At 31.0% G+C, this 22,726-nt stretch overlaps 1 protein-coding gene across 3 annotated transcripts in view; it reads left to right on the top strand.

The window, feature by feature from the left end:
* Positions 1 to 1,393: 1,393 nt before the first annotated feature.
* The window catches only part of LOC132757811 (radial spoke head 10 homolog B-like), a 30,836-nt gene continuing 9,503 nt past the window's right edge, over positions 1,394 to 22,726 (top strand). For 2 of the 3 annotated variants that reach the window (XM_060749227.1, XM_060749225.1), the window contains exons 1-7: positions 1,394 to 1,656; positions 7,237 to 7,381; positions 15,188 to 15,246; positions 20,292 to 20,406; positions 21,146 to 21,352; positions 21,742 to 21,918; positions 22,532 to 22,673. In XM_060749227.1, coding sequence (XP_060605210.1) covers positions 1,436 to 1,656; positions 7,237 to 7,381; positions 15,188 to 15,246; positions 20,292 to 20,406; positions 21,146 to 21,352; positions 21,742 to 21,918; positions 22,532 to 22,673 — 1,066 coding nt within the window. In that variant the 5' untranslated portion in view covers positions 1,394 to 1,435. Of the gene's footprint in view, positions 1,657 to 6,598; positions 6,752 to 7,236; positions 7,382 to 15,187; positions 15,247 to 20,291; positions 20,407 to 21,145; positions 21,353 to 21,741; positions 21,919 to 22,531; positions 22,674 to 22,726 lie in introns of those variants that run through there. The other variant, XM_060749228.1, reaches the window with a different exon arrangement.

Genomic DNA, 22,726 nt, shown 5'->3' with positions numbered 1-22,726 from the left:
TATATTTTTTTATCAATCTAAATAGTAAAACATGAAAAAATTGACTTAAACATTTAACTGTAGTTTATTAATGGATTAAATATTATAATACATATTCTTGTATGATACTAAAAACGTTTTCTTTCATAAAAAATATGGGGACATTAAATATATAATGATCAAAAGAACTGAAAATGTTTTATCAATATATATTCTCGTATGATACTACACACGTTTTCTTTTATAAAAAAATAAGGGGACATTAAATATTGATCAATACATTTCTATAAGTAATTGTTAAGTATAAAGATGATAATATCTATGAAAAGTAACGATATTTTTTTTTTACATTACAGGTCATATGTTGACAAGTCACCGTCAGCATCACCAATGCCAGATATGCAACGAAAGACTTACCAATCTATGCAGTCGCAGATATTTCAAGCTTGGAACAGGTAGATATGATTTATCTTTTTTTGTGTGTAATACTTAAGTGACATAACGACCATTTTTTTCGATGTCAAGTTGAATTTCATTAGTAATATATTTGAACAGACGCTAATATAATGATCATTGGCTGATAATTGATCATGAAAAATGTGTATGATACAATATAAATATAATTCATATAAATTTCTAATTTGTATAATATCATTTAAATGAATATACATTTATATTATAATTGTTGACTTTTTCATACTTTCATTTAATTTTTATGCTTGCAGCTATCGTGCGAAACAACTTTCAGCAACGGCACTGCTGAAGAATATTTCAAGTCTTTACCAACCCAGGGTGTTGAGACAAGAAGCAGAGTAATGTTCAGTGTTTTGTTCTTGATTTCTTTGTAATGCCATTGTTTGTCATTATAGGTTCATGTATTCCCATCCACACAATTGTTTTTTTTATCAATATGCATGCGACATTTAAAAAAAAAAGAAAATGAATAAAGAACATTAAAAAAATGGGGCCGATCTGACTTGAGGCCGATTTCACTTGAGGCCGATTTGACTATTTTGGGGCCGATTTGACTGTAGATCAACCATTCAGTGCAATCAAACATATACAATTTATGAAACATTTGTAAGCATACTTATTTAATAGTGCTAAACAATCATTTTAGATGCTCAAATATAGCATATTGACTTTTAAAAAAAGGCGTTGTGCCGGTTTTTCTAAAAGAAGATATCTCCGTTGCGTCCGTTACGCGTAATTTAGTAGTGTTGAGCCTAAGGGGCACACCTGCAAAATCACTCGCGACCCGTTAAGATAGACAAGAGGAAAAGTATAATAAATGAAAAAACTAAAAGGCAAGTATTTTTTTCCGACTCTTTCCTTATGTTTATATTATAATAAAATTTGAAAATATTAAATCATTTGGAGAAAAAAAAATATTTTATTTTTTTTTAAATATTTACTGCGTTCCTACAACTGTTTACAGTGGTTGCAGGTTTCCAACATGGCAACTAAAAACGAAGGAAAAGGCAAAAAAGGTTCAAAAGGAAGCGCTAAAAAACTAGATGATGCACTGAATTCACTCGGCCCAAGTGAAACCCCACAACCAGAAGAATCAGAGACAGCAGAGATACAGGAGCAACCGACTGAGGAAGTTGCGCCAAAAGAACCGTCACCTGAACCAGTTTATGATGAGCCTACCCTCTCGGAATTGATTGTTGAAAGGTAAATGTAAAATAATTATTACTCATCTTTACATTGTTGTTATCACTGGTTTCCAATATATACAACTGTAGGAGAGCCTCATTCTATCGTTTAGGAGAAGAATGGTGTCATCTATAATAATAGACTATTTGCCATAATGTTAGGATATTTGGACATGTTTCTTTCTTAATGTTTGCATGTTACATATCCCGAAACAACCAATTTTCAATCACAACCTAAATTCAAACACATACTTTATTCTGTGGCACTGATGTCATGCCTGACTAAATTGCATAAAGTCACATGTTGTATTAACTTTAAAACTTGCAGAAATGCCACACTTGATTAATTGTCGGATGTTTTCAGAAAAACAATAAGAAACTGTTTGTTTTAAGTGACACAATATAAATTGTCCAATTTTCACTATATCAAAATAGTCACTTGTTTGAAATAGTGGTAAAAATTTTTCCAAGCAAGTTAATTTTTTTTATAAAGTATTGGCTAAAGAGTTTACCATTTACCTCAGTCCTAGGTGTATTTAAAACATTTATTTATATGATGTACCACTAAATATTCATCAGACTTTACATGGGGGTCCTTATTTATAAAATCTTATATTGTTATAAAATTTTTTCATGTGATGATTGTAGAATAATTGTTTTGTAAGCAATACCAGCTGGCAGATCTAGACAAATTTCCATATTTGCTAATATTATTAAGTGGGAAAGGTAAAATGGCTGTAAAGATTGGATGCAATTATCATTTTGCACCCCAAATTGCGTACTAAGAAGTGACACCTTTAACTGCCTTTTTAAACACATTTACAGTAGTCATACCAATGCATTGTGCTGTACATATGTTATAACATTTAGTGTAAGTTTTTTTAAAATCTTGAAAAAACTGTTGAAAATTGTTGAATAGACTACTGTGAAATTTTCTACAATTTTTAGTGGCCCTGATTTATCTTTAACAAATTTTCCATGGTGATTACCCTGCTGTTTGAATTTAGGTTAAAATATTCCTGGGAGTAACCCGAGTGGGTCATATTGTTTTTATTGAATTTCTAAGAAAGATCAAGACTTGTTAAAAATGTACCAACCTGAAAATGAATAGGTGTTAATAGATACATTAATAGCTAAAATAAATTTAAAGTATAATTTCCCTTTCCATTTATTCTTGGCTAAAAACAGCTTAACTGATTGAATATTGGTTGTCCCGGGATACATGTCTTCTTCTTCTTCTTTCAATATACTGGCCACCTTCAACTAACTGAAGTTTACTGCCAGGTTAGTGCGCAAGACCAAAAGAAAGAGTAAAAAATAGTGAGGAATATATACAGTGCAGGTTAAAAAACGGACAAGAGTGTGGTTTAGATATAGAGTTGGGACAGATGAGTACGGAATGACTCAACTGTACCGGCTGACGTAGCGTCTGGAGGTAGGCTGTTCCAGTCTTTGATGGTACGTGGGAAGAAGGATTGTTGACGGTATTGTGTACGGCAGTAGGGTATCTTGTAGGTTAGGTTGTGTGAATTTCTTGTAGATGTGGAGTTGGAGGGTATGAGTTGTGAATTGTCTAGAGCGACCTTGTTGTTGATGACTTTGTAGAGCATGATCAGTCTGGCCTCCTTTCGACGTTCTTGTAATGGTTTCCATTCAAGATCTGCAAGCATGTCTGTGACGCTGGACCTGTTGTGGTACTTGTTTTTAACAAACCATGCAGCACATCGTTGGACCATGTCTAGATGGTGTATGTCTCCCTTCTCGTGGGGGTCCCAGACAGTGCTCGCATACTCTACTGTGGGGCGGACTAGAGCTTTGTAGGCTGTTTCTTTGGTGGAAGTAGAGGCGATGTTGAGGTTTCTTCGCAGGAAGCTGGTTGTTGTTTGTTGTCATGTAAAGATGTTGCTTTAAAGCTCTTCAGAGCATATGTTTGTAAACCTATTTTTCAACATAAATAATATGAAAGTAGGCAAAGCCTATGAATGGGGAAGTCAGATTAAGATTTTTTGTTCATTTTTGTGTCGCCTCTATGGAGTAGTGGCGACATATAGGGATCACTTCTCTGTAGTCTGTCTGTTCGTCTGTCCGTCCATCACAAAACTTGTTTAATTTAACATTTTCTGTTTTAAAGGTGTCATATGCCTTGTTTCAATGCCCCTTCTCTGTTTCAATCCAAACACCCCAATGATTATTCCTTTGCGAGGAAGTTCTGTTTGTCCAGTTATTGGACTTCCTCACCAATTATCAGGCTGCACCTATGAATGGAAAATTACACTTAAAATTTTATTAACATGTAGTCATTAGCTTTGCATGCCAAATACCTGTCCTGCAAAGCATTTGAATGCATAATAACAACAGGTTGTTTCACATTGACACCTGCTTATGTAATTTATATGTTTTTGCTGACATAAAATAAATTAGTCAAAATTCAAAAAAAAATTCAAGTCTTTATCAATTAATATTGATTGACGTAAAATATCAATGATACATCAATATTGTTTTTTATCAATGATAGCTCTATATCAAACCTCAAATTTGAAGATTAATACACATGTACATGTACAGACAAATTAAGTTACTTTAAGTTAACACAATCCCAAAATATCATGAGGGGAAGAAAAAAGTTCAGGCAAAGATGACAGAACAATATTAAGTACACCGGGAATGCTGATTAAAGTTAATATCTGATTAAATTTCATTGTATATACAGGTATGTTGGTTAGGTATTACTAATAGGTAATACAAGGAATTTCTACCTGTCAACAATCCAACCTTATGATGAGTTTAATATATCAGTTCCTCTTTTATAAAGCTGTTTAAGGACTTTGATTCAAATTTGAGCATTATAACTGGTGCAACGTATATAGATAGGATTGAATAGTGTCACAAAATAAAAACACTATACAATATCTTAAAAGTCCCTTCTACAGACTTGTTTCAAGGCAATGGACAATGCCGATATTAAGCATAACAAGTTAGTAGATAATGATTTCTAAGTTCCCACCACTTGCATTTAATATCCGATTATAATATCTTTCTTCATTGATTTTCACACCTCATTAATATGAAGACAGAGTACATAATATGGTATAAAACTCATTATGAAACCCAGGAACTAGAGATACTTTTTAAAAGTATCTCTAGTTCCTGGGTTTCATAATGTTATATGTCGCTTTTATGATTTTAACGTTATTTGATAATCTAACAATAATTTAAAAAATGTTTGCTGAAGTTTCTTTTGCAAATCTCAAGTTTGTTTCTATTGCCAAAACATTAAAAACATGTTGATAAAATTATTGCAAAATGACTACTGACAGATTGATGGTGCAAAGAAAAAACAGTGTACATGATTTAGAAAAAGTAGAATTTTGCATGTAATAACAAACGTTTTTCTTACTTATGAACCTTGCATTTTTGCCAGTCTTTATTGATTTTCTTGGATATTTATGAATTCTTAGAAATTTATTGATAAAAGTTTTCATTGACACAGTAATTGTACAGGGATCCTAAGCTAATGATAACAGACTTTCCTGTCTCACAGTCCACCCTGTTCCTAAATCAGGTGTATAGTGCAGACAACAACAAGCAGATCATGATTCAACACCTTTACTGGTCCTTTAATTATGACATAAAAAACAGCAATGCTTTGTGATATTTTTCCTATTTTGGCAAAGCACTACTGAAATTGCCAATTTTCCTTTATCAGTTTTATAAGGTTTTTTCATTGTGCATGAAATCCTATTTATTCATTCGCAATTGGTCTTAAATCGTCACCTTTGAACAATTTTTGAACAAAAATGTTCAGTTGTCAATCCAAAATTAATGTTTTTAATCAAATTTCCATACCAACATTTATAACTTAGTTATTGCAAACTGAAATTAAAGTTTTTTTTATTTTCGGTGATGTTCATGATTTTTCTACACCAGAAATGCAAAATACTGAAATATGTGACTGACTATGTCGGTCAAAAGCTAAACATAGCTTATGTTTTGTGAAATGTTATATATTCATACTGACAATAAATAAATTTTGATTTGATTTGTTTGAATATATAAATTGTGTGTTCTTTTCATCTGAATATTGGAATACCTAGTCCCAAACAAATAAGTTTTACACAATATATATCTAAACCTCTTGGCACAGTATGATTTTAGCCAGACTTTTGGACATTAACAAAAATGATGATGATGCAAAATGAAGGACATGGTTGAGTCATAGGGCACCTGTACCAAGTAAAGAGACAATGATCTAAAGGGATTTGACAAATCAAGCGCATGATATTTATTTATTATACTGTATTGCTGTGGGGCATCCTTTCGTTGCTTCAGCATTCTTGAACTGTTTTAGTTTGCATATGCAAAAAAACAATGGCTCCAACTGTATTCCATCGATAAAGAAAAATCATGCTTAAATTGCCAAGGATTTATGAAAATTAAATGAAAGTGTAAAATGAATAGCATTTCTAGTGCCTTTAGCCTCTAGATATGTATAGCAACAGACAAACATCAATATTTTTTATCCTGTCTGGTATTATTTCTTATCCTCATTAAATTCCTTGACAACATCTAACATTTTCTTGAAAGAATTCCTAGTTGGAAATGTCAAAAAAAAATTATTTCTATATATTTATATTTACAGTAACTTTTAAACAATAACATGAATCAATCAATTTCTGATCATATAATTTTGCATAAAATTAAATTGTGTTTAATTAATTGAAACATTTGTTTGTTTTGTTTGTTTAAAAGTTACTGTTCTTTATTTGACTTGAACTTACCCTACTTTTTTATTGAACCTGTGTTGATCTCATAAAAAATCTAGTAATTAAGCTTGCAGTTTTGAAATGTGATGGTTCATTGACATTGCATGTAATGGAAGAATTACCTTGTATACTTACTTGCTTGTGATATTGGTTTTTCGGCACTTGTTACGTTCAAACTGTTAAAGAAATATTGAATTAGATGATATTGAATATTCTGATGGGAGGAAGTCTACAGTCTGGTATAGAAACAAGAGTGGAGCTCCTAGTAGGACATATTCTATAAGAGAGTTTATTGAATATTTTGTTGGTTAGTGCTATGGATACATAATGAATGGATAGTGACATCACAAGGTTCCTAAACAGTTTTAATATTTTATTTATTTTATTGCATATTCTGTTTTGAATGTAATGTTTATTTATTGGTTTAATATTGTATGCTATGATTTATCATTTATGTGGGTGTGAGGCTGATAGAAATTCATTTTATCTTTCCCATGTTCATTTTATTTAATAAAAGTACAGTCATGTAATTTTATAAATATAAATATTTTAAAGGTGAAAAATAAACATGTCTGTGTGATACTAAATTCCTGTTAATTCTTAAAAATATTCCAGGGTTTGTCTGTGAAATGCCTTGAAATAAGATAGGAAACCAATTTCCCTTTTTTCCTCAGAAGATATAAAAACATGTCAGTCATAAGAGATAATCTGAAAGTCCTGAGCAGTATACACATTTTCTGTTATATTATATTGTTATATTTATTTAAAGCCCAAAATTTCAACTGGACATACATGTATATAAGTATCAGAACATAATGAAATTTGGTTATTTTCAGTTACTCGGGTGATAAAGCACATGGTTGTTACCATGGTGAAGGAGAAGCAACATTCTCTGGCGGACATGAGTACAAAGGCCAGTTTGCCGAGGGTTTTATGCATGGCAAGGGGCGCTACAAATGGTCAGATGGTGTATCATATGAGGTGAGCTATCTTGAGTAACAAATGATTCTGGGAATAACCTTATTATGTTGCACATAAGATGTGGTAAAAAAAAAAGAATTCTATACATAGACAAGATTTTATGTCCTTTCGGGGGAGGGGGGCATATTATAATCAAGATTTTATGTCCTTTAGGGGGCATATTTTTATAATTGCACTGCAGATCCACCCACCAGTTTCTGACTATTGAAGAAACCTTAAGATTTTTTATGAAAAAAATGGGTTATCATTACCAAATGCAGAGTTGTGTTTATCTTTCATAAACTTTTCATTTAGTTATTTCTCCAAAGTGATTAAACACTTTTAGTATAATAAGTTTATAGATAAAACCATCTTTTACAGTGGAATTTATAATTTATCTATTTTAATTACAATACTAAAAATGGTATTGTGATCTTGTATTGAAATGGATTTCCAACAAAGGCTGCATGCTGTTCCAATGCAGTTCTAACTACAGTATCTATTTACATTAAGAACAAACAATATTATTCTTTTGATACTGTCAAGTAATCACTCAAGATAATCAATACTCTATCATTATAGGGCATATGCAATCAGGATATGTATTTGCTAAATATTCTATATATTGTGTATGAATAATCCTGGTACAAATAAGTCAAGCATGCTTATAAACAATAATTTCAGATTAAAGGAAAAAAACAACTCATTGTGTCACCTGGTAAAGAATGTAATGACATAAAATAATTTATATTTGCACAAAGGGCTCCCTTTTTAGCTCGACTATTCGCAGAATAATCGAGCTAATGCAGTCACCCATTTGTCGGCATGGGCGTCCCTGTGGTTAAGTTTTTGTATGTAAGCTGGTATCTCCATAACTACTGAAGGGAATGGATTGAAACTTCACACACTTGTTCTCTGTGATTATCTAAGATGATTGGCACAAGTCCCATAACTCTGATTTGCTTTTTTGCATTATTATGCCCCTTTTTCGACTTAGAAATTCTAGGTAAATTTTTGCTTGTAAGCTGGCATCTCCATAACTACTGAAGAGTTTGTACCTTTTCGGACAATTTTATGTATTCATATAGGTAAGCATTATTATACTCAATGAAACACCCTTGTGACAAGTTTTCGAATAATCGAGCGTTACTGTCCTCCGACAGTCTTTGTTATTTTTTTCTGTAATTTTACATCTTGTTTGTAATTTCCTTACCATTGAGTAGCATGGGTTTACATTAATTTTGTTTTCAATACCACTAATTTAGTTGAACATGTATTACAGCTTACCAATATCAAGACATTTTATTAAAGCTTATCAAAAGTATAGATAAAGTATCAAAAGGAAGTGTGACACATAGTTGGACAAAACACTGCATCCCTAGAGAATTGAAAAATGATAAACAATAAAAAATAACATTACTCAATTTAGTTAAGTTAATTCACCAGAAAAAACAGTGAGACATCTTTCATATTGACAACCATTGGCTTTGTTTAATGATAAAAATATTGCAAGTGACTTAGAATAGATTAGAACATTAATATATTCATTTGAAACATATACAGTCATATAAACTTGAATTCCCCCTAGAAAGCACGAAATATTATTTCAGGACACTACTTCAGTCTGATAATAGGTTTTCAAAAATTTGAATCAGTTGTTTGTATTAAAAGATATAATTGTATGTTTAAAAATCTGGATTCATGCCACAATGATTAGGTATGGCTTAAATTTAAGAAGATTAAAATAGTTTTTTTTAAACATTATATTTTCCCTGTTTTAATATATGTGCAAGACCATTACCGGTATTATTAGGTTTTTCAGGGTCAAGTTATACAAGGCTGATTATTATAAGATATAGGCAAGTTTTCAGGCTTAAAAGTGTTTATCCTTATTTGTCATATTTTAATAAGTAATACATATACATTCAATGTTATTTGCAAATTTAGAAATGTCCATTTCCGAAACTGTGAAAAAAAAAGTTAAAAGTGGTTTTTGCTCCACTTTCTAAAGACTTGAAGTCACGACCCTCTCGTTGGCGTAGGTGTTGGCATTTGTTTATCTTTTTGTTAAGTTTCATTTCCTCAGAATCTATTAAAGTTATTCACTTCAAACTAGGTACACATGTTCGTCACAATTTTATAAGGATAGATAATCCTAAAATTATTATTTGCAAAGTTATTCCCCATTTTTGGCTCAGATGTTTTTGCCTAGAGTTGACTTGTCCTCATTGGCATAGGTCAACCTTTACATTGATGTCCATTTTCTCAGAAATTATCATTTTTTTGTGGCAGTTAACTTACTTCAAATTTGGTATACACTTTCACACCATGTTAGAGGGACAGATAATCCTATTATTCATTATGGCAAATTATGTCCCTTTCTTATTTAAAAAAATTTTTGAAGACCCTTTTTTCAAGAACTATCATTTAATCTTTTCAAACTCGGTATACATTATCACTATCAAAATATGACACCATGTCAGAAATGGTATGCATTTCAAAAGAGCAGGTTGCCTTAAAATTTATTTTTGCTAATTGAGTGCTAGAAGCAAATACATGTATCATGTCTTTTGACAGTGTTTTTATGTTCAGATTTTATTTTTGATAATGATACAGTTGCATTGAATTCTGATATGTCTAAAATAAAAATCCAGTGGTGTTGGAGTTTAGGTAGGCTTATTTATATCGCGCGCATATCATGACTTCAGTTCATCACATTTACAATAAAATCTATAAAGCTTAGATTATTAATGATGAAATATAATTTACTCAGATATTGTTGCCTTTGATACAAGGTTCTTATTCATTACTCGTAATTGGACTTGTAACAAAAGAGATACATGTAGGGAGTATATTGAAAGGTAACCTATTGTTCCAGTACAGGTTATTCACTTCATGAATATTTCATAGTGATATAGCACATTTCTTGAAATTTAAAAGTAAATGATGTCAGGCTTTTGTAGCTGATATTGATAGCTGACTTTGATTCACTTTCTCATTGTGTCACATGGTGTTAAATTTTGGAAGGGTCACAGCTGATTGTTTTACCTGCACTTTTCTAAGACAAATTGGAGCTATTATCATGACCCACTTCACAGTGAGCATCCGCATTGGTTAACCCTTTTGGTTTACTTTTTTGTTTATGGTCATTAAATTCAATATTACCAAAACTATTACATTGAAATTTTATATGTAGTTGCCCCCTGATGAGTCCTACCTTTCACACCCATTATCAAGTCAAAATGTCAAGGTCACTAGGACTTGTAAAAATAACATGTATAAATGGCCATTTTGGCAAAATGTATTGTCCGAGGAACTTCATACATATACTTTGTATGTAGATGCAACTGATGAGTTTAACTTGCCACATCAATTTTAAGACCAAAGATTATAATTTATAAAATATCTTGAAATGCCTGTGAATTTTCAAAAGCTTGCATACATTACCAGTACGTCTTGTTTTAGATTTACACTTTTAATAAACGTATTTCATCAATATTGACATAAATCTATAAATGATGAACTCTTTCATATCATATTGAATGTAGATAATTAAAAAGCAGTATTCAGAATTCCAATCTACATTGGATATAATCAAGTCTACTTCCTGTGTACAAGTTGAAATATATAGGCTCCTACAAAAGGTGCAGTGCTTAGAAATAGCAGGTGCCTGTAATCACAAGACATGTTGCACATTGTGCAATACTTTGTAAAGTTATTTCATTTACCCACAGTGCAATTGAACTTTTCAAGAGTGAATTTTACTTCCATATTTTTAGATGTGTTTCAAAGAAAAGGCCAAGTCCATATAGTTTATCTTTATTTGCATACATTATGTATTTATATTTTCTTATTGAAATCCCATAAACTTTAAGTAGACTGTACCAACTTCAAAGCAGACAAATTGATTATATAAATACAGCATGTTAAGTACTATACTAGGTCAGAGTTTCTAGGAACAATTAAAAACCCATTGAATTTCAAATTTAAAAGTAAGAAAATGATATATTATTTAAATTCTGTTTGTCTAAATATTGGCATATTGTTTTGTGAGGGAAATATTATATTTAAATTGTTTGCTTGTCATACATATAGAGTGTTTTTTATTGACCGACAGAAAATCACTTGTTTAAATAACTTAGTTTGTTGTATTCATTTAATAATATTTTGTCTAAAGATCTTTTCATTTAAAATTGAGCTACATATTTTAACTGATTTATTATTGATTGCCAGTTTGTCAGATGTAATGATGTAACATAGTAATATATGTTAAAAGTCTATTGATTTAAAATTTGCTTTCCACTTTGTTGAGGAAATTGTTAATTTGCATAATTATCATAAAATATATAAGTGATTTAAGCTGTCTCATATTTTGTTAAAAGTTGCAAGTGTCAATAATTTTGCTTTCTTTTCATTGAATTAATATGTAAAATTCCTTTTCAGAAATTGTGAAGTTTAAAATTTGTTCGATGTGAAGTAAAAATGGAATCTCAATATTGTAATAATGAAAAAATGAATATACTTTGCAGTGTCCCTATATATTTATATATTCTGTAAACCTATAAATATACAGCTGTCTGCAAAGTTTTCTACCTTAATTAAACCCAAGAGAACTGTGTTCTGATTATGTTCTAAATGGGTCATTCCCAACCTCAGAGCAAGTGCAATAAAAACCTGGAGATTATTTTGCCTGTAGTGTAATTTCCCCTTTGAAATATTAATGAATGTACAATTGTAAAATGTGGAATCAATATTAAGTTATCTTGGTAAGTCATTACCTATTCAGTGTAATTGATTGTTTCATTGGTGTACCAAGGGCAGACAATGGTCCTGCCTCTATATGGGCAATAATAGGATTCAATTACACAAGTTTCTTGTGGCTCTACCTCAGAATGCTGAAATAAATACCCTTTTTCTTAAGAAAGTAATTACAATGTACATGTATTTCAAAAGTGTATAATATTTAGGACAAAGTCCTTCATAAAATATTTACATTAACTCTTTTAGCTCAGATATTTTGTCTTTTATCTATTATTTTAGATAGCCTATTGGCATTGAATAATCTTGAAACATTGAATGCATTGGTATTACTTTATTAAGCATAGTAAATTGCAACTTTTGTTACTATAAATATAATTCTACAGTTGCTGCAGCTATCCTTTTTAGCTCGACTATACGAAGTATATGGAGAGCTGTCCTACTCGCCCCGGCGTCGGCGTCCACATCCGCGTCCGCGTCCAGATTTTAGATTAAAGTTTTGGTGCAGTAAAATATTTTTCACTATAACTTTGTCATTTCTTTAGGTATCAACTTCAAACTTCAAATATATGTTCCTTATCATCAACCACATCATATGTGACAAGTTTCATAACTCTAGCACCAATATTTTCAGATTTATCTCCCCTTGAACTTAGAATTTTCCTTAAAAAATACTATTTTTTACTGTTACTTCCTTATTTCTTAAGGGATCAACCTCATACTTCAAATATATGTACCTTATCATCATCCCCATCTTATGTGACAAGGTTCATAACTCTAGCACCAATAGTTTCAGATTTATCTCCCCTTGAACTTAGAATTTTCCTCAAAAAGTACTATTTCTTACTCTTTCTTCTTTATTTCTTAAGGGATCAACCTCATACTTCAAATGTACTTACATTATCATCATCCCCATCTTATGTTACAAGGTTCATAACTCTAGCACCAATATTTTCAGATTTATCTCCCTTTGAACTTAAAATTTTCCATAAAAAATTTTTTTTTTCTGTTATTTATTTATTTCTAAAGGGATCAACTTCATACTTCAAATATGTTTACGTTATCATCATCCACATCTTATGTGACAAGGTTCATAACTCTAGCACCAATATTAGAAGAATTATCTCCCCATAAACTTAGATTTTTTTACTAGAAAAATGTTATTTTTTATTATAACTTTTTTATTTTTAAAGGTATCTACCTCAAATTTCAAATACTTATTCCTTATCAACAATTACATTTTATATGACATTGTTCATAACTCTTGATGCAATATTTACAGATTTATCTCTCTTTGAACTTAGGATTTTCTTTAAGAAATATAATAACTTCTTTTCTTTTTAAGGTATCTACTTCAAACTTCAAATATATATTTCTTATCATTACACAAATGTTGTGTGACAAGGTCCATAACTCTAGCATGACTATTTCTAGAATTATTCCCCTTGATCTTGGAATTTATGTTAACAAATATTATTTTTTTACTATAACTTAATACATAATTATACATAATTGATTTTTCTTTCATAGTTTCATTGTCCTCCTTACTGCATCCAGTATTTCATTAGTCGAGCTTTGCTGTCTCCTGTGACAGCTCTTGTTTAAATAAATACATCAGTATTTAATTGTTCTTAAGGAATGAAAATAATGACATTGTTTACAGTGCTTTGTAATCTGATATTTGCCTATCGTGGTTTGAATCACAATCAAGACAATCATTTCTTCCATATTTGAAGCTGAAAAAATAGCCATATGCCCTAAAGTAGAGCTTCTAGAAAATTTTAAAGAAGAAAAAAAAAGCATATTATAAAGAGGACATTCACAAAACATATTTTTGTTATAATATTTTCACTTTGTTATAATATTTTCACTTTTGTAATAATATTTTCACTTTTGTTATGTTATAATATTTTCACTTTTTAGTCCCCTACCGGTTTACCGGAGGGGACTTTAGGTTTACCCTCCGTCCGTCTGTCCGTCCGTCTGTCCGTCCGTCTGTCTGTCAGTCCGTCCGTCCACAAAACTGGATCCCGCGATAACTTGAAAAGTACTGAAAATATTTTTATGAAACTTGATATATGGATAGATGGCAGTATGGAGATTATGCACGTCTTTTTCTTTTCTTCCTATGTTGAAAATTCTGGTTGCTATGGCAACAAATAGGCTGAAAATATGGCAAATTTTACACATAAACTGGATCCAGTGATAACTCAAAAAGTACTGGAAATATTTTTATGAAACTTGATATATGGATAGATGGCAGTATGGAGATTATGCACGTCTTTTTTTTTCTTCCTATGTTGAAAATTCTGGTTGCTATGGCAACAAATAGACTGAAAATATGGCAATTTTTACACATAAACTGGATCCAGTGTTAACGCAAAAAGTAATAGAAATATTTTTATGAAACTTGTAATATGTGTAGATGGCAGTCTGGAGATTATGCACGTCTTTTTCTTTTCTTCCTATGTTGAAAATTCTGGTTGCTATGGCAACACATAGACTGAAAATATGGCAAATTTTACACATAAACTGAATCCAGTGATAACTCAAAAAGTACTGGAAATATTTTTATGAAACTTGACATGTGGGTAGATGGCAGTCTTGAGATTATGCATGTCTTATCTGTTCTTCCTATTTTGAAAAAATATTGGTTGCCTTGGAAACAAATAGGCTTAAAACATGGCAAATATAACAATATTTGTGATTAGTCAAAAAGAGCTGAAAATTTTTATGAAATTGCATCTTTAATTCCAGAGTTATCTCCTCTTTAAGAATTTTGCTTTTTAAAATGTTATATTTTGGTAACAGGGATGTTTCAAATATTAACTTTAGAGTGTCCTTCAGTCCGTCAGTCTGTCTGTTCATAAAAACTTTTTCCTTTGATCACTTTTAAAGAACATTTCCAACAAATTTACTTAAAATAGAGAAAAATTTAAACATTAGTGAATGGCCAATGGCCCTTCAGAATGCTGATGGGGTTCTAACCGGTAGGGGACTTATGGATTGCTTGCAATACTATGATAATTGCTTGTATTATAATATTTTCATATTGTTTTGTGATTTCAGGGAGAGTTTATGAGAAACCAGGTTACTGGGAAAGGCATTTATCAGTGGCCAGATGGAAGGTAAGAAATTTGTTCTTGGTTTTATTTTTTTTAACCATCAAAATAATAATTAAGCTTTCTCTTCATTTATTTTCTCTGTTTTTGTTTTGTATCCATTAAGCATTAAATGGACTTTTCTAAATTTTAAGAAAGGCAAGTCAGCAGGTTCAGCGTTAATATGTGATAACTGATTTTAGGGGGAGTCCATGGCCAAGTGGTTAAGGGCGTTGACTTCAAACCACTTGCCCCTCACTGCTGTGGGTTTGAGTCCCGACAGGGACTTTAGATTCTTTCATGTGAGGAAGCTATCAAGCTAGCTTACAGAATGTCGGTGGTTCTACTCAGGTGGCCCTTTGTGCCTGAAATAATGCATGGAAGGGCACCTGAGGTTTTCTTCCACCAAAGAGCTGGAACGTCAACATATGACCTATACTGTGTCGGTTTGACGTAAAACCCAATTAAACAAACAAGATAACTGATTTTAGGTAGGGAAAAACTATTTTAAGATCTAGTGAGATGTTTATTTTATATCAATACTAGATGTTTTTGGTTATGAAATATTAATACAATTTCTAATTGTACATGAGTTTTTGAGATAAAAGAGGTTAGGCATTTTCAAAAATTAAATTATATTGTATGTACAATACATACATGTAGTGTTACAATTGTAAAGCTGGCAATTTAAGTACTATGACATTTGCTTGTACAGTATATCTGATACTAAATGCACTATATTATGGTATAATTGTGTCTGAATCTTTCAATCATATTTGCCTATAGGACATGGGGGAATTCTAGACTTTAAACCTTCATGACTGTTAAATATCAATTATCAGCTAATGGCACATAGGCACATAGAGCAGTCATAGTAGTTTATGGAAATATGTTGTCACAGGTTTCATGTTGTAACTGACTTGTCAGAGCACTCACATGGTCTACTTTTGTATTTTGAATTTCCATTTTTTTAAAGGCTCTTTAAAGAAACTGAGGTCCAAAAGCCAAGAAACATAAAATTTGAATTTCTAACAAAGATCAGCTGAGACTCTTAAAACATAAAGATATGCAAAAGATAAACTTGGAATAAACTCAAAGATAAATTGAAAATCATATTTTTATGCTATTCTTATTACTTGACTGAGTGAAAAGCAGGACATTTAATGGAATATAAACATTTCTAAGTTTATGTATGGGAGGTACAGTTGTAATAAATCCTCAATTTATGAGCTTGATTTTGATTTTCAGTACTTAACATATCTAAAACCTTACAGTTCTGACAAATTTTAATGTTTTCATTATAAATATCATAGAAACATTAAATCTCTCTCTATAAAAAGAAATATATCCATAATTTACAAAGAGGGATTTGGTTTTATATCCTGTCCTGTTATACCATGAAATTTAATTTTACAACAAAAAAATGTTAGTTTCTGATATAAAGAAAAAGACAACAAATGGTTACACATAGAGTTGTTTTTTTTCTTAAAAATAAAAAAAGAAGTATGTAAGTGGTTGTAATTGTACATGTTGATATTGATTTATATATGATTTATCTGTTTTTACAGTTTGCCAACCCTTAATATGTTTAAAAATATATCTTTGTTGATTTCTCTTGTTATCTGGAAGCAGCAAAGCTTTCTTAACTATTGTATTTATAAGCAAGTGCAAATCTATACTCACATGGTAATTGGCTAACATGTCATGACATGACTTTGTTGATTGTAACTGATGTTCATTAGGGATCACCAACTAAATAACCAGTTATATTTGGAAAAACTCTGATAAGTTCAGTCATCAGTTTGAGCGAAAACATTTATAGATTGTCATTTTATGAAAAAAAAAAAAATAATAATAATAATTATGTCCTGTTTCTTTATGAAAATGATTTCCAAATGTCAAAAAGGCTTTCTCAGAATTTGCAGCTGATCTAAATTTATTATATGATAATATCTCATGTGACTTCATTGTTTAATTGAAGGCCATAATTATTGTAAAGAAGGCATGCATTTCTTAATATGTTATCTTCATGAATTAAAGTGTTTATTATTATTATTATTATTATTATTATTATTATTATTATTATTATCACTTTGCCTGCATCATAAAACAATTCATTTTAACCCCTCACGTGACATTGTGATTGGTGATGTCATGGAGAATTTATTACCATATGTGGCAAAATTTAGTCTAAATGACTTAAAACCACCCAAAAAATGAAAGTTTTGCATAAAAAATTTAATGACATTTCACTGGTAAACACCAGCTGTTATATTTTCACTCATGCCAATGCCAGTCATGACCATATTGCATCTGATGCTTACTCTGTGAAATATGTTTCCATATAACATGCAATACAAATAATTTCAAATATCTTCTGTGTGATAGTACATAATGTTAAATGTTAACCCTTGAAAATAAACGTCTGCCTTGGCTAATGCCTTGGTAAACATCACTTTCCTCAGGTTATCATTTTGTACTAATATTAATCATTATCAGAGAAATCTGATAGACTGATACCATATTTATATAATAGAACATGGACTGTCATATGATATATGTAAGGCAGTATTGCTAATTTTAATTAAATAACATTATTTCTGGAATATTTGTATCATGTTATGTAATATTCAAAGAAAATCAACCTACCTGTTGAAATTTAAACGAAACACCTGAATATTTACAAGCAAATTGCTGCTTTAGTCATAGTTTAAGTTACATATTTTTTCTGGCCTATAGCACCAAGGTACATGATAAAGGTCCTACCCCTTGGTACAGGTCACATGGGTAAATCAGAAGGTAAAAGCAAACAACAGTGTAGAGTCAGGATTAAACTGTAATGGCACAGGACTGCCTGATTTTATATGACTGCATTTTCAAAAAAATACGAGTTTAAAGGAAAGGAAATCTTGTTGATTCAATATCTGCAAAATAAAGTTTGTAGGTTCCTTTTACAGCAACGTCCGAAAATGGCATAGTTACTGGTTCGTAACTTGGCATTGAAATCATCAATCTTTTTAACCCTGAACCTACTAAATAATTGATTTGCCCAGCTTTGAAATTGAATTTAGAGAAGATTATTTGAATTTAAAACACTAAAATTTAGCTACCGTTATTGTACAGAACCTGGTCAGACAGGCACAGATGTGCTTTAGAGTCTAGTAAGATGTGGAGGGCTGGTTGGTTCTGGTAGCAAAGGTTTAAACATTTGAGCTGTGTCACGACAAAACCAACATAGTGGGTTTGAGACCAGCAAGGATCCAGACCAGCCTGCACATCTGCGCAGTCTGATCAGGATCCATGCTGTTCGTTTACAAACTATATAACCAGTATAGAAACCGATAGCAAACAGCATGGATCCTCAGATCAGACTGTGACTATGTGCAGGCTGGTCTGGATCTATGCTGGTCGCAAACCCACTATGTTGGTTTTGTAGTGACATGGCTCATTTTAGTTCTAGCAGGTTATGTGTTAAGATCAAAACTTTCAACCCACTCAAACAATCTTACTGTAAAAATAAAATCAGTTTAAATTGGAATCGTTTCTATATGAGAGAATTACAAATTAAAGAAATATTTTCTAACCAGAAGACAAGGAGAATGAAACACTCCTTTTATATCATATTTTATTATCAGGCAGTTTTTGATGTAGATTAATGAATGTCTTTGTCAAGCAGTAAAAATTTTTGTGGTTGACATGCAACAAATTAATTGCTAAGTAAACTTCAATTTATGGCAAAGTAAAAAAATCAATAACAGGAAATTAATTGTAATACATTTGTACAAAGATCTTTTTATCCTTCTTGTTACCAATTTCTCCATGTAATATCATTTTGATTATACATGTACATGTATATACATTTTCATTGTGATTGAAATGATTCCAGTATGCCATCTATAAATGTATTGTCTCATCAATGCAGTAATGAGTTAACTCCTATTACTATTTTATTAGAAGTTAACACATTACTGCATTGAGGTTACAGTATATTGCAGTTTTCAAGATATTTAGGAAGTACAGTATTTTACAAAATTAAATGATCAATAAAATAAATAGAAAATATTGACTAGATGATATAAATGTAAAGCTGTTACGTATGGTGTTATTGAAATGTGACATAATTATTTGACACTAAGCCAGTAGATTTATAGAGCATTAAAATCTTCCATCAAAGAAAAATAATATTGAAAACCAATAATGTTTTCAAATGCATGCCTGATTATGGTAGATTATTATATATTTATTGATTCAAATTGAATATATTTTTTGTCTTATATCTTAACACATTGCTTCCTGGTTTTATTAAAAGGGTATACAGCTATATCTAATGAAATATTTAAATAAAATGCAAAAATAGTAAAATCATGTTGTTTCCATATTCTTGAGAGACTTGTAATGTAGAATGATTCTGTAATTTAACAGCCAATTGAATACTGTACATATTTAAACAGAATAAAATATTTCAGATCAAAATATTATTCTGTAGTTTTAGATAGGGTTTTAACCATTTAACAATGATTTTGTGCAAATGCCATTTATTTACTTCTAAGGAAAAATACTAACATATTTCTTTCAAACAGGCATTTGAATTCATTCTTTTTTTTTCAAAAATTACCAAAATTTATTTTAGAAACTGCAGGTAGCAGAGATATTGATTTATACACAAAAATGATTTGTCTGTTTTGTTAGAAAAGGAACAGCAACAACATGATAATACAAGACATGTCTTTTTTGAAAATATATGCTTTATAGTATTTTAATACCTTTGTGTATAATTATATGCAAATATAATTTAAAGAGTTAACACTTACTTTAATTATTTATTACATACACTAGGCTTAAATACCCATCCGTTATTTATATTACTTGATTCCAGATATTCAGGATTATGATAATTTGATAATTTGGATCAATTTGAGAGCAAACAGTTATCATAGAATACCTTCAAGGTTCTAAAAAAATATTTTTTTACTAATCTGGAGTGATGCCTTTTTAAAGCAAGATAAGTCAGTAAGATAAAAGGCAGTCTGTGGAAAGAGAAGATTGAACATCTGCCATATTTGTATTTTCAGTTCATATGATGGAGATGTGGTGTGTGGAAAAAGACATGGTGTGGGTACATTTAAATGTAGAAATAATACAATGTCTTACAGTGGAGACTGGGCAATGGGCAAGAGACATGGCAAGGTAATATAAACTTATATAATGTTAACCATGTGCTTATACTGTAAGTGAAACATTTGTAATGGATTGATGTCTAACATGGCTGGAACATTCTTAGCATACCTGTATGTTTCACTAGTTGACAGCTCTATGTAGTGTATCACTAATATTACACAGTCATCATTGACTCACTACAAAGGTCAAAGGTAGTTGAAGGTATTTGCATCTGTCCATATGTTTGCCCTTGAAACAAGCCTGGATGTACATAAGTTTGTGATTACACATAATTGGGGATTTAAAATTAACTTGATCAAAATTGTTCTTCTTCATGAAGGCTGAGTGCCATAGCCATGATATATCCTCAGTTCCAAGGATAAGCTGGGGATGTAGGGTTATCTAAAATCTTGTAAGTGTAATGAAAATTGTAGTGAACCTTACAGGGCATCATGTGTTGATTTAAAAAAAAAAATCATCATAAAGGTGCTGAGGCTAAAGCCCTGTAGACCCTTCTGATTAAAGGACACTTGCACCTTGGAACCCTATTGAGATTTAAGCAACCAAAAACACAACAGCTTGTATCCACCCCTTCACAGTAACCCTAAATATCTTTTTACCAAGTTTTTTTATTTTTTAAACTTTATTATATGCTCCTTTTTAATTTGGAAACAAATATAAATTATCTAATTCAAGCCAATAAACTAATATAAAAGCTATATACATGTATATGTATTTATGAATTATTTTATGTGATATGTATTTAAAGGGTCGCATGGATTATGATGGAGAAGGGAAGTCATTTTATGATGGTGACTGGATAAATAACGTACGTCACGGCTGGGGAACCAGACAGTATCCAAGTGGTAACATCTACCAAGGCATGTGGTTCAATAATGTACGACATGGAGAGGGAACCATGAAATGGGTTGATAGAGATCAAATATACACAGGACAGTGGGAGAATGGAATACAGGTAAACTTGTGTGCAAATCATAATAGCTTATTATGGTATTACTTAAGTAAGAAAAGGATTTGTTTTAAAAGAATGATTCAATGGTAGAATATGGGCTTTAGGATGGTGAAATCTCCGGTTCAAGGGATAATGTTTTTATAGATTATTTAAAATTTTGTATTAACTTTACTTTTGCCTTTTAATCAGTTGTTTAGAGTTTGTTTAAACCAGCACTGCAACAATGTTTTTATACATATGTTTTTATTTGATTTCTCCATGTTCTTAATAAATACATGTTGTTATATTCTGTAAATATCATATACTGTAAAAGTTAAACTTTGTTACACAGTACTTAACGTTACAGTTTCTGAAATTTCAAACGTAGTAAAAAAAAATATCTTTGATTACAGCATGGTGTTGGACAGCATATTTGGTTGTTACGACGTGTCCACGGCTCACAGTACCCACTGAGAAACATGTATGATGGAGATTTTGTCAATGGTCTACGACATGGTTATGGAACATTTTATTATGCTAATGGTGCAAAATATGAAGGTGGATGGAAAAACAATATGAAACATGGCAAGGTAGGGATCCACTTCAAGTTAATTGCTTGGTTCCTAGGTAGATATAGAGGATATTTGTTTAGTTCAGTGTAAGATCGGAATATATTTCACCGAGTGAGCACCAAAAGGTATATTTCACGAGTGGCGCAGCCACGAGTGAAATATGAACTTTTGGTGTTCACAAGGTGAAATATATTTCAATCTTACACTAAACGAAGCAAATTTTCTTTTTATTACATGCAAAGAAACGTTTTAAAAAGACATTTAACCTAATACTGAATGAAAAGCGCGCCAAATAATAATACAACATGACGTCATTTACGACGTCACGTCATTAAGTTGGTACCCAGTACTGTGCACGCTGGTATTTTACTGAAACAACGTAAGGGGCTTAAATTCAAAACAGTGAAATTATCAAAGTGGTAATTTCACTGTTTCAAACAGTGAAATTACCAGTTTTATATCACTGATATATTTCTATAAACCACTGAAAAGCATGTAATAAATGCTGACCCTAGCAAAATAACCTTTGATACAATACTGTTCATAATGTTAAAATTTGGGGTTGTGACCTACTAATTTTATGAAGAGCATAATCATATTTGAACATTTTAAATAATTTTTGTAATTACAGGGTAAGTTCACCTTTAAAAATGGTCGTATATATGAGGGTATGTTTGAGAGAGATCATATCGTAGAATACCCAGAGTTCACCATGGATGGTACAGCGTCACCAGATCTGTCCAATATCAGAACACGTACACCACTACCCATGGGTATGTAAATGATCTATTATTTATTTTTCTATCTATAAGTTATGTATAAAACT

This window comes from Ruditapes philippinarum, unplaced genomic scaffold (assembly GCF_026571515.1).
Source record: "Ruditapes philippinarum isolate M1 unplaced genomic scaffold, ASM2657151v2 ctg252_1_1_1_1, whole genome shotgun sequence".
Taxonomy (NCBI): domain Eukaryota; kingdom Metazoa; phylum Mollusca; class Bivalvia; order Venerida; family Veneridae; genus Ruditapes; species Ruditapes philippinarum.
Note: the sequence above shows the minus strand (reverse complement) of the source record. Positions and strands in the feature narration are given on the sequence as shown.